Consider the following 12,953-nt stretch of genomic DNA (forward strand, 5'->3'; position numbering starts at 1 on the left):
GGCTAGGGACAAGCACTACCGTGCAATATAAAAAGGGGAGTAAGCAAACACTCTTTCAAAACAAGGATCTGAAGCATCAGCACCTAGAGGCCCGGAAGGCACCAGCACTCACTTCCCACTCCCATCTCTCCTTAGCCTATAAAGGAAGGCTTCTAAGGAAAGGCTTTTGCTAACAAGACTCCGTTATAGTCAGTCGCTGCCATCGTTTTCTTTGCAGCTGCAGGAGGAAAAATGTACCACTAGCGGAGCAATTATTTCAAAAAGGATTCTCGGCATTGAAAAAGGATTCAGCTGTTCAGTACAGATCAAAAAGAGATAAGTTAATAGAAAGGAATGTAAAAAAAGGGCAAGGAATAAAGCAAATTATCTGAACATTCAGTATAAAAAGATTTGTACTCCCAGAAATCCTTTAATCTTCTCAGTCTCGGGGACTTCATTATTTAAAAAGCATCAGTTATTCATGTTTTGTGGTACTCATCTCTATACTGTGTTGTTAATATCCCTCACAATGCTCCCTTTTCCTTCCATGTCTGACTGTAAACTATTTTTTCTTTTGTGGCTTTGTTACCCTGACAGCTGCTGGTGCATCCCCTTCCCTCCACTTGTTCTGACCTGGTGGACAGTGCCGTCACCTCTGCAATCTGTGATTCTGAGGCGCTAACAGTCATCTCTCTCAGCCTTCATTTCCCCAGTGAAATTGTCTTCCTTACTAACTGCATACAGACGCTTTTTTAAAGTTTTCTTAGTACTATGAACCTCTCCTGTGGCACTTGGCTCACTGCAATCATTTCTAGACTAATGAAATATCAACAACGGTGTGAAAAAAATTTGTGAAGATAAATATTAGTTCTACCAATCGTGTTCCATATAGCGACTCTCACAAAACTGGCAACCAGTTGTATTTGTTAAACTATGTTTTATTATGGCAGTGTCTTCATCCCCTCAATTAACTTAATGCCCAACAGGAAAAATTAACCACTTTAATTCTTCAATGTGAACTAGAGTGGCTCAGGTTTATGGACAAAAGATAAATACGAAGATGAAAATAAACTTCGCAATTTAGCAAGTTGGTTCTCAATATGTTTTCTGCTTCTTCTAAGCATATTGGTAATTTCTATCACTGAAACACAAAAGCATAAATGAACAGTTTTCATTTCTATAGTTCAAAGACATTAAAGATTGGTATTTTTCTCAGATAATCAGCTTTCATCAAAATTAACTCAGTAAAAAAAAAATCAATGTCTACAGTACCTGGTGCCTCCTTTCCTGGCCAGAGCCCATTTGTTGACAGAAGACCTCAAAGAAATCAGCTACTCCCTCTTCCACCCACAGCAAAGTCACCGACGTCTGGGTTTTATTCACTGCAAAGAGTGATTTGGGAGGAGCTGGTTCTGAGCAGAGAAAAGGTTTTAAAAATTTAATTCAATGTAACATATTCTTTCTTCTTTATTGATCAGCAGGATCTAATAGCCAGACAAATTCAAAGTTAGGCACTTCAGACTGCTGCAAAGATTTTCTATTTCTTTTGAAATACGTCGTCGTTTCACGAAGATCGTCATCTAACTGTGACTTTCCTCCTCTTCTATTTTATACTTCTCTTTTTTGGAACACTTCTGTTTTCTACTTCAGGTTTACTATAGACATAACCTATTAATAGTTTGTATGCATCTACACAGGAGTTGGCATTGCTCTGATAATCCAGAACTTAATGGGAGAGAAACAAAAATCTGTACTTACGAGGCTGAGAAAAGTAAAAGTGATGTGTTCCCTACTAAGGGAGAGATTCAGTCTGGTGCTCAGCCAGCAACCTGCCTGCCTTTCTCTGGAGACTATTTACAAAAATTTAGTTAGGAATGACTTCCTGAAAATATAGTCAGAATTAAAAGGGGCAAAGCTAAATAGATGATATGATTTCTTGTTTAAAGGAAAGGATGGAGGGAACAAAACCAGACTCACAGATACAGCGAACAGACCGATGGTTGTCAGAGGGGAGAGAGGCTGGGGGAAACGTGAAGGGACTAGGAAGCACAGATGGGTAGTTACGGAATAGTCGTGGGGATGTAAAGTGCAGTGCAGGGAATACAGTCCATAGTATCCTAATAACTGTGTATGGTGCGAGCTGGGTACTGGAAATATCAGGGGGAATGCTTGGTAAAGTATATGATTGTCTAACCACTATGCTGTACACCTGAAACTACCACAAAATAATATTGAGCTGCAACTATAACTGAAACATTTTTTAAAAAGAAGAAGATTCGTAGAAAGGGACTGGATGGTTAATAAAATGTTACAGAACTGATTTCTTTGTCTTCCTCTTTTAGGCATTTTATCTTGGCCAGTAAATGAATTCATTAGTCATGAAAGCCATGCAGCCCTGTCCCTTCATACTCATTTTTAGTTACGCAACTGACTCACTGAACTTGTGGGCTTGAGACCCAACCCCTGCCTGTTCCTGCATTCTCGGAAGTGATCTGCTGCCTCATCCCTCCATTTCTGAATCTCTGCTGATCCCCTCGCTGGGCTGCTGCCCTTGTAAACCAGAGATCTACAAAGCGCTATGCCTTAAACCAGGTTCCCTGTTACCTGCTCAGACCTTTGCACCTCACATTGTACATATCCCGTCTTGCTGTTGGATTCACATCCCAGTGTACTCTGCTCTCCTGCCGGTCTCTGTCAGACCACTACTCACCCTGTTTATGTGTTACTTGGCTTTCTTTTTATTTTCTGCCCAATCTCAAGTCTGTCNGAATCTCTGCTGATCCCCTCGCTGGGCTGCTGCCCTTGTAAACCAGAGATCTACAAAGTGCTATGCCTGAAACCAAGATCTTAAACCAGGTTCCCTGTTACCTGCTCAGACCTTTGCACCTCACATTGTACATATCCTGTCTTGCTGTTGGATTCACATCCCAGTGTACTCTGCTCTCCTGCCGGTCTCTGTCAGACCACTACTCACCCTGTTTATGTGTTACTTGGCTTTCTTTTTATTTTCTGCCCAATCTCAAGTCTGTCTCAAGTTCCTGGCTTTTAGAAGTGCTTGAAAAAGCCCTGGAGGCCCTTTCACTTCTTTGGCAGGTATATGTCTTTGTATGGGAAGGCTTAGGCCTTCTTTGTGGAATAGCATCATCATGGCCTTGTCCAGAACCAAGAAGGATGTCAGAATCCTTTCTGACATGATTCATTGCAGGTAACCTAAATCTGTGTCCAACTAAAAAGAAGGCTTTGTTCCATTCAGAGGCGACTTGACAAGGTTAGGCAGAAGAGTTGAAGGAGGAAAGAGATGAGTTAGTCTTGGGCAAGATTAATTCACAGAAGAGGTCAGGACCCCTTTCTCGTTTGCAGTGAAGTGTCTACTCTTCTAAACATCTTATTGTCTTTCTTCCCTTCAGATGAAGACAGTTGCTAAAACACAGAAGCCAGCTTCCACTTCCCACAGCCTTCACAACGGTCACTGTTAACAGGACTGTGAGTCAGAGGATAAGTCCGCCAGTGATTCTGGCTTGGGTGGAACTTGGATCTTTGGAAGAAAGTATGAGGTTGTCTGGAGCACAGATGAATGATTTGTTAGGCTGAGCCTGGGGTGTTTCTCTTAAAAAAATACACACCACTGAAGGGTATGCTTCTTGGACAATGATTATAAAACCTGGGACATCTCTATATATTTTTTCTGATGAGTAGATGAAATCAATTTAGTTATCTGATAGGAACATTGCCCAAATTCGAATCTCCAGGTCTGACCTTTTTACACATGTATTTCCAGTCATCTATCATCTGTGGTCACTCAAATACCTCACTGTTACCTCAGACTCTGTGCGGACAAAACAGACCTGGAGTCCTGGCCTTCCCACAGATCAATTCTGATTTCCAGCTCCTCCTGATTCCCTCAGGAGAACCACCACTCTTCCAATCATCTAAGCTGACAGTTCTGTAGCTCTCCTCTTGCTTCTCAGAACCGGATAGCATGTCTTTTGATAATTATTGTCAGCTCTTCCTTTTGTCTGTTCTTTTCACGACGTTTCAGGCTTTGTCGTCACACTTATCAGACATGACAGTAGTCCCTTGCTCCTTTTTGCTGCCTCTACTCGGCTTCTTCGTTTCTCAATGATGGCTCAGGTCACTTTAAAACACACTTGGCTCATGTTAAATCTCATCTGTGCCATGATCATGGTGACTTTCAACCTTTTTCACCTCATGACACACATAAACATTACTAAAAATTTTTAGTGTACCCCACACTATATTATATTTTTGTCACCTTGACAAAAAAGTAGGTGTAATTTTGATTCATTCACACACTGGATGGCTATTGTTGTGTTGGCAGTTGTCATTTTTGTATTTGACAATCTAAGGGAAAAGAGGTCAGTGACCCTGATGAAAGAGTCATGTATTGTCTATTTTAAAAATTCTTGTGGCTCCCTGGTTGAAAATCACTGATCTGTTGCGATGGCGTCTGTTGTGTCAAATCCACATGGGCCAAGTTTTACAAAGATCCTGTTTCCATTGGCCACAGGTTACCCCTCTGCCATAACCACCACCCGTCCTTCAGAGACACGCTGCTCCCAGGAAAGCCAGGCTTCTCGCTGACCATCACACAGGCCACACTGTGTCTTAATTCATGTATTTCCCCTTACTGTACCCTTTCTTTTATTCTGACCATTCCGAGGGCACAGTGAAGTCTTAACTCTTTCTTGAAGCCTTACCTGATGACTCTTTCTTGGTGACCCTCCTATCTCTGACCTATTGCCATTCATGCTTTCCTATTTAATCTCTATGAGTGAAGTTCTGATTCTACTATATCCTACTAGGTTATTTAAGAGCATGTGCCACATGTTATAAAAACATTATATTCTCTTTGCCTTGAACCAGCCACCTGTAGAAACTCAATATATATTCTCCATTAAGATTTAAAACATAGGTCAAGATGCGTTAACCAGAGATGTTAGAATTCAAGCATCAGTCAAGACCAGACATGCCAGGGTTGAATTTTGATTTAGTTTGCCTTTTTATTGTAACAGTGTTTATAAAAATCATCAGCTTTCAGTAGCAGAGTCAAGAATTGTGTCTTGAAAACTGGAGTAAAGCTTTCTTTTGACCTGGCTGAGGATGTGGATCTAAGTAACAGCTAAACATTGCTTATTATAAATAGTATTAATTTCATATGATAGGAAATACAATTACACACAAGAACCTAGAACCTTTTTATTGGTCTCTGTCTTTCAAAATTGTATTTCCAGCCCTGGCTGGTGTAGCTCAGTGGATTGAGCGTGGGCCTGCGGACCACACAATTGGGGTTCGATTCCCAGTCAGGGCACATGCCTGGGTTGCAGGACAGTTCCTGGTTCCCGGCAGGGGACATATGAAAGGCAACCATACATTGATATTTCTCTCCCTCTCTCCTTCCCTTCCCCTCTAAAGATAAATAAATAAATAAATAAATAAATAAATAAATAAATAAATAAAATCTTTTAAAAAATTGTATTTCCACAAAATTCATTTGTTGAAACCCTAACCCCCAATACTTCAAAATGTGATGGTACTTAGAAGGAGGGCCTTTCCAGAAATGATGAAGGTAAGACGGGGCTGTCAGGATGTGCTCCAATCCAACATGACTGGTTTCCTTCTAGGAAATGTGGGCATGGAGACACCAAATATGAATGGGTACAGAAACAGCCGTGTGAGGACACAACTAGAAAGAGGCTGTTTGCAAGCCCAGCACAGAGGCCTCAGGAAAAACCAAACTTGCCAACACATTGATCATAGATTTTTACCTTCCAGATCCATGAGAAAATATATTTCTATTGGCTAGGTCACCTAATCTGTCATATTTTATTATGACAGCCCTAGCAAGCAAACTAATATAGTCTTTTATTATTCAAAAATATCAGATATAATCTAGCTTATAAAAGGGAGGGACAAGAATACCTTGTTTATGTTATAAATAATAGATGAGCTTTAAGATAATGTATATAAAAACACTTTATGTAATATAAAGAATCATGTAGATATTATAGAACATCTTTTGATTATCACTTTCTATCTTTATAGCACATTTTAAATCTTAACTTCTTCAAAATTGCCCTGTTCCACAACGTCAGATTTTCTTTTGGTTAAAATAATTTGAGTCTATGATATTTGATGTGAGGATCTTGTAAAATAGATAGACTGTTGTTACAAAACAGGGTATGGAGACAGCGTGGTTTGGTGTTAAGCACTCTCAAAAAGCTTTCTCACATTGCTGGTCTTGCAATAGACTACTGGGCCCTCTCCCTTTCCTTGTTTTCTCTCCCCTTCAGTGCCTCTCCTATGTGAGCTGGCAGTGCAACCTCATTTTATAAGGAAATCCAGCACCATTCACAGAGCATGCGCAGGCTGGAAAGCTGCAAAGCTATCTTTACCATTTAATTTAGATTGGATTAAGAGAGGCTCGGGCTGTTGCTTAGGCGCTCTGGGGAGCGAAGGTGACCTTGGATGAAGTACAAGCGAGTGTCTGACTCTCCTTCTCTGCTCTGGCAGCAAATCTCTTATTTCCTAAGGAATTCCAAAGGGAGCCAGGTGTAATATTTAGCCTTGGAGCGGAGAGGAATGTATTTATTGCCTAAAAGTTCATCTTTTTCTGACAGCTATTACATTGTTCCTTATTTTAATGTGACCCATTAGTTTAGCTCTTGTAGAATGGTGTTAATGAGGCCAGAATTCTACCTAGGAGGGCCAACTAGGTTCATGCTGCTTACATTTCATACCTCTAAGCTGGGTCAGTCATTTTACAAGTGTGTGGCATTGGAAATACAGGGAAGGCAAACAAAACCATTGTAAAAAAGGATCAGTTGTGGCAAAATCTATTTTTAATAAATCCTCAGTTTCACTAACAGCAATTTACTAGTATCATAGTGTACAAAGGATGGTATTTAACGTCTATGTTACATGTCTTTAAAGTCTATTTTTATTTTCTTCAACTCAGGCAGTTCCACCTTAAGCAGATTAAGTTGTACAAACTTGGCCAAAAAGCAACTTGGCTTCAGCAGTGTAAACTGCGTAAGTTATGTTCAACTTGGTGAAAACATCTGCAAAAGGAAGCACTATTTTAAAAAAAAAAGAGAGTAGAGAAATTATTGAGAGTAAGTTAACATTGATATGCAATAAAATTAAGAGTAAAATTATACTGAAGAGCCAGAAACTTTGGTTAGAATTACAGTTTATTAGGCCTATTCTCTTGTTGACCTTGAGAGATTCTCTCCCTAGATACATTTAACAAGTAATTAGACCATTTAAAAATGGCACTGAGAACTTTTAAAAAACTACAGTCAAATACTTAGCATTAAATTGTAATTAGGCCCTATTCATAAACAAAATTTCTTCAGGAATTAGAAATACTTGTCTTTCCACTGCAGTTTAAATAAAGCGTTTACGGCTTAATGATAGCAAATGTAATGTCCCCCCGTGAATAACTGGCTATGTTTATGGTTTTACCAGTTTATGTAGCTTCTGAAGATTGGTAGAATTTTCCAGAGAAAGGTCTCATTTAACTTAGTTTCAAGACAAAATGTCTGAGTTCCTTTTTTTGGCTCCAGGAATATGTACTTTTACTTAGCACTTTTATTTAGTTAGGAGTTACATATTGCACACTTCTTAGAACAAGATCACTGCTCTTAAGGATCATTAACCTTGTTGCCTTTACTTACGTCTGAATTAAATTCTAAAACTTGAAGGAACATTGAAGACCAGTTAGTCCAGACTCTCATTTTATAGAGGAGGCAAGTAGGAGCCAGAGGGCCTGAGCCCCCTTTCTAAGGTAACACAGCGTATCTGTGAGAGTGACAATCGGGATCCAGGCCTCTGTACCCCTAGTTCAGGGTCCTTCCTACACGGGCTTCCTCCCCACCAAATACGGGTGTTTCCCCCTCATTTCCAAGTCAACTGGGGATGACGATGCCCCCTTGAAAAAGTTCCAGAAGACCAACTTATCCAGAGTGGGCACTTGCATTATGTACATAAGTTAGTTCAAAACATCACAATCACGACCTTATGAGTCCATCATTGAGATTCTTCTAATACATTCCACAGAAACTTGCAAAACATGCAAGTCACTTTATGATGGACAGGAGAAGTACTTTAAAGGAAGTGCTAAAGTTGTGTGACATGACTGTGGGCAGCTGGCACATTGCAGTGAAACTTAGAGACCACAGTGGCAAACGGGAGCAATATACAAGCATATTCAGACGAGGTATCAGTTAGCCGCAGATACAGGAATAGAGCCGTGGAACGTGACATGCCTGGCAGTCTAACCCAGAAAACACTGCCTGCATGGGGCTGCTGGCCATCCAGGTCTATACAGGAGGAGTTGCCCAGCAATGATCCTCTGCAAACCTGAAGGACATGTGTGCATGTATAAGGAATCAACAGAAAAGACTTCCACAAACTCCCGTCATCACTCCCACCCTCCTCACCTACCCCATTACTGCCCTTAGACTCTATCCTTCACCATCTCACAGCAGGTTCGCTCAGTCTAAGGCCGCCTCCTCCACGGGCACCCTGGGCCGTCTCCTCTGGCTCAGTCAAGGACATCACTCTAGCAAGTCTCACCTGTAACTATTCTACATAACCCATTTTCTGCTCTGTCGAATCATTCTGATTAGCTCATGGAAAAGCTGTTTCCAACTATTTAAGGAAAAAGAAAAAAGAAAAACGAAACAAAACCCAACCTAACAAATGAATACTCTTGGATCCTCTCCTTCAGATCCTCCTTTTCTCTTTATAATAACACCCTTCACAAGTTTTACTACTCCAGCTGGCGTCAGTCTTGAAATCCTTTTCATTGTATGTTCCCCTCAGCACGCTACCTACGTGCCTCCTCTCCAAGTCACCAGCGACTTCTTGGTTGCATAGCTCAGTGGTCGGTTCTCATTTCTCATCCTGACTTTGCAGGCTGGACAAGTAGATCACTGTCCACTCACCAAAGCACGTTCTCTGCTTGGCTCTAAGCATGTAACATTTTTCTGTTTCTCTCTGTACTTCACTGTGCTCCTTCTTAGGGTTTTTTTGTGTGTTTTTTTTTTCTGATTCCTGCTCACCACTCTGACTTCTTAAAGTTGGAGTGCCTGCCTCTAGGCTTAGTCCTTGGATAGCGTTCTTCTGCTTGGCTCTTAGCACCCAACATTTTTCTATTCTTCTTTGTATTTCACTAGCCACTCCTTCTTAGGTTTTTTTTCTTCCTTTTTTCTTTTTGCTGATTCCTGCTCACCACTTTGGTTTTTTAAGGTTGGAGTACTTCTGGGCTTAGTCCGTGGACAGCATTCTTTTTTCTTTACTCATTCATTCCTCCATAACCTCATAGAGTCGGTTTTCTGACTACCCACAGATTTGTACTTCTAATCCTGAAGTCTTTGAGCTCCTACTGCCTACCCAGCGTCTGTTCTTTGATGTTTAATTGACACCTTCAAATGACAACACATTCCAAAACTTCTGTTCATTTTCCCAACCTGCCTCTGCCATAACATTTACCAACTCAATAAATAGAACTTCTGTCCTTCCGATTGCTCAGGTCCCAGACCTTGGCATCTCCCTAGACTCCTTTCATTCATTCTGGACAGCACCTAAATTTATCAGCAGATTCTCTCAGCTTCGATTTCAAAATAAAATTTTCATCAACCTCATGACTACCATCATGATCCAGGCAAGAATAGTCTCTTCTCTGGATAGATGCAAGAGCCTCCTAACTTTGAGATGACCATGTAATTTATCAACAGTGTCCAAATTAAAATACTTTGGGGGAAGAAAAGGACTGGTAAGGAGGATGACTACTTTGTAAGTGATCCATCACAGATGTAAACTAGTGTTTGAGACAACAGGGATGTATGGTCATCTTATCTGTCTGCCTTTACCCTCACCCTGGAACAGTCTGCTCTCACCAAAGTGATCCCATTGTGACTTCTCTGCTTGAACCATCCAGTGGAGTGTCATTTACTCGGAGTAGAATGTCTTTTCAATGACCCTTCATTATCTGCTCTGTTGCTGCCTCTGGCCTTTTTATTTACTACTCTTCTTGTTTACTCCATGTCAGCCACACCGCCTTCCTGAGTTTTCCTTGAACTTGCCAGGTACATGGTTGTTTCCGGAGCTTTGCACTGGGGGTTCCCTCCCTGTTATTGATTTGGCTCACTTCCTCCTTCAGGTTTTGATTGAAATATCATCTTTACAGTGAAGCTTTCCCTATTCCTACTCCTACAAAACTGCACCCTGCCCTCCATAACACTTCCTCTTTTTTGTTTCACTTTTCATAAATGTGTCATTATTAGACATTCTATATTTAGTCTATCATCCCCTTTTCTTCACTGGAATAGGGGTAGACACTTTGGTCAGTGTGTTAATTTCCGTACTCTCTACACATAGGTTAGTGTATAGCATATAGTGAAGGCTAAATGAGTATCTGTTGACTGACAGAATGAATTAGTTTTTTTTCTTTTTTTAAAATATATTTTATTGACTAGGCCATTACAGTTGTTCTAATTCCCCTCTTCATTTCCCTCTACCCTGCACACCCCTCCCCCACCATTCCCCCCTTTAGTTTATGTCCACATGTCTCAAGTTCTTTAGATTCTGTATTTCTCCTACTATTCTTGCCCTCCCCCCTATTTTCTACCTACCATCTATGCTACTTATTCTCTGTACCTTCTCCCTCTTCTCCTCCTCCCACTCCCCTGTTGCTAACCCTCCATGTGTTCTTCATTTCTATGGTTCTGCTCCTGATCTAGCTGTCCTCTTGGTTTGCTTTTGTTTTAGGTGTGGTTGTTAATAACTGTGAGTTTGCTGTCCTTTCACTGTTCATATTTTTTATTTTCTTTTTCTTAGATAAGTCCCTTTAACATTTCATATAATAAGGGCTTGGTGATGATGAACTTCTTGAATTTGATCTTATCTGAGAAGCACTTAATCTGTCCTTCCATTCTAAATGAAAGCTTTGCTGGATACAGAAATCTTGGAATGAATTAATTTTTTTAAAGTATAGTACCTTAATTACTTTATTAACTTCTTTTAACTGATGGGATGTATATATCTCACACTTTCTTTTCTAACTTTCTTCCTTCTTTCCCTCCATTCATTCTTTCTTCTTTTTTTCCTTTTCTTTGTGTTCCATTGACACAATTTATTTGTGATCTTATTTCATGGAACTCACTTCCCCTCTTTTGGTGAAGTTAAGGAGGATAACAACTTAGTCACTTAGTAGGAGACCATTTGAAATAAGTATGGGTAGATAGGGAGAGGAACTTTGGTTTGCCATGACTCACAACACTTAACTTCCTTCTTACCAAGAATAAGGACTGCATACACCCAAGCAACTATTTCAAAAATTATAAACTCAATGATTTCAACATAAGAATAAACAAATTTTCTCAACTGGGAGTGAGACCCTGAGGGGCAATACCATGTAATGCCTGGACTTGTATATAGGTAGAAATTACATTACATCCAAATCTCTGTGATTATTTGTACTCTACTTGAATATCATGATAACCAGATTCTAATATCATCCAAATTCCTAATATTTGAAAGTAGTTTGATTCTTTTTTGTCCATAGTCAAATTATGTTATAAAGATTTTTAACTGATATAAAATCTTTCATGACTGAGATAGTCAAGCCACCATCTCCAATGTCATTAATACCTAAATTCTGGAACAGAAACAGAAAGTCACACAAATGGGTGTGGTCAAATGTGTTAATAGGAAACAGAAGTTCTTATGGAAAAACACACCTAAATCTAGGAAAATATAGCCAACGGATGGATATAAAGTACTGAATCAGTGTTTCTAGATGTGGGCTCAGCAGTGGATCAAATTTCTCAAGGTTCCAGCTTGCTCAAGTGGAGACATTGCACTACATTACAAATTTCTTCCCACACTAAAGTCATCTAATTCCTTATCTTGAACCTGCCGGAACACATCTGTGATAGGGATAAGACAGAAGTTTGACAACGGTGCTGTGCACATTTTTCTGTCTTGGTTTTCTCTGACCTCATTAATTGTTTCTTTCCAGGCTCTCTTGCTGGCTTCTCCTTCTTTGCTCAGATTCTAAATGCTGGGGTGGTTCTTCTAGTGTAGACTCAGGCCTTCTCTTCTTCTTCTTCCTACTTCCTTCTTGGTGATCTTATCCAGACACCTGTAAATTTATGTTTCCCGGCTAAAATTCTCTCCCAATCTCCAGACACTTATAGCAATAATCTCTTTATTTGACAACAGAAAACTTGGATGTTTTCTCAATATTTTTATATACAAGGAAGAAGCCTTGATTCTCACCTTACCCCAAATTTACTTCTTCTTTGGTGTTTCCAGTCTTTTCCCCTCTCAACAGATTGTACTACTATCTAAATAGCTGGTCAAGAGGGAAGCCTGTGAGTCATTCTTGATTTCCCTTTCTCTCGTTTCCTATTTTCGTTCAATCAGAAAGCCCCATGAGCACAGCATCCAAAATAGCTCTTGAATTCTGTCCACTTTTCTCCATCTCCATTCCTACCACTTTACTCAAAGTAACCATAATTTCCCATGGTACTTGTTTAATTTAGAATGCGGTTGTTAAAGCTAAGGACAAATAGTTCCTTAATTGGTCTCCCTACCTTCATTATTGACCCAACCATTCTATCTCCCTTGAACAACCAGAGGGATTCCTTTAAATATAAGTTGGATTATTTATTTTAAATTCTCTAAATGGCTTCAAATTGCACTCAAAATAAAATCTCAATTGTACGCCTTACAAATCCGGTACACAGTAGTCTGGCCTCTGCCTATTCCCTCTGCCTGGGAAATTATCATGGTTTTTACTCAGGCTGCTATGGAGTATGAATAGTATCGTACCAGTTCATGACTTCAACCCACACTCGCTTGATAGATCATCCATAATGTCAGATAACAATGACGCAAAGCACACAATGGGCCCACTGAATGCTATTTTTGTGAGATCGCCTTTG

General features: G+C 40.0%; 1 protein-coding gene across 3 annotated transcripts in view; it reads right to left on the reverse strand.

Moving 5' to 3' along the window:
* Positions 1 to 12,953, reverse strand: part of PTPRO (protein tyrosine phosphatase receptor type O) — a 199,737-nt gene that overhangs the window by 44,271 nt on the left and 142,513 nt on the right. For all 3 annotated transcript variants that reach the window (XM_037033896.1, XM_037033894.1, XM_037033895.1), the window contains exon 13: positions 1,252 to 1,391. In XM_037033896.1, the coding sequence (XP_036889791.1) occupies positions 1,252 to 1,391 (140 nt within the window). The remainder of the gene's footprint in view (positions 1 to 1,251; positions 1,392 to 12,953) is intronic.

This window comes from Sturnira hondurensis, unplaced genomic scaffold (genome assembly GCF_014824575.4).
Source record: "Sturnira hondurensis isolate 20B ecotype Veracruz unplaced genomic scaffold, ASM1482457v3 Scaffold0021795, whole genome shotgun sequence".
In the NCBI taxonomy this organism is placed as follows: domain Eukaryota; kingdom Metazoa; phylum Chordata; class Mammalia; order Chiroptera; family Phyllostomidae; genus Sturnira; species Sturnira hondurensis.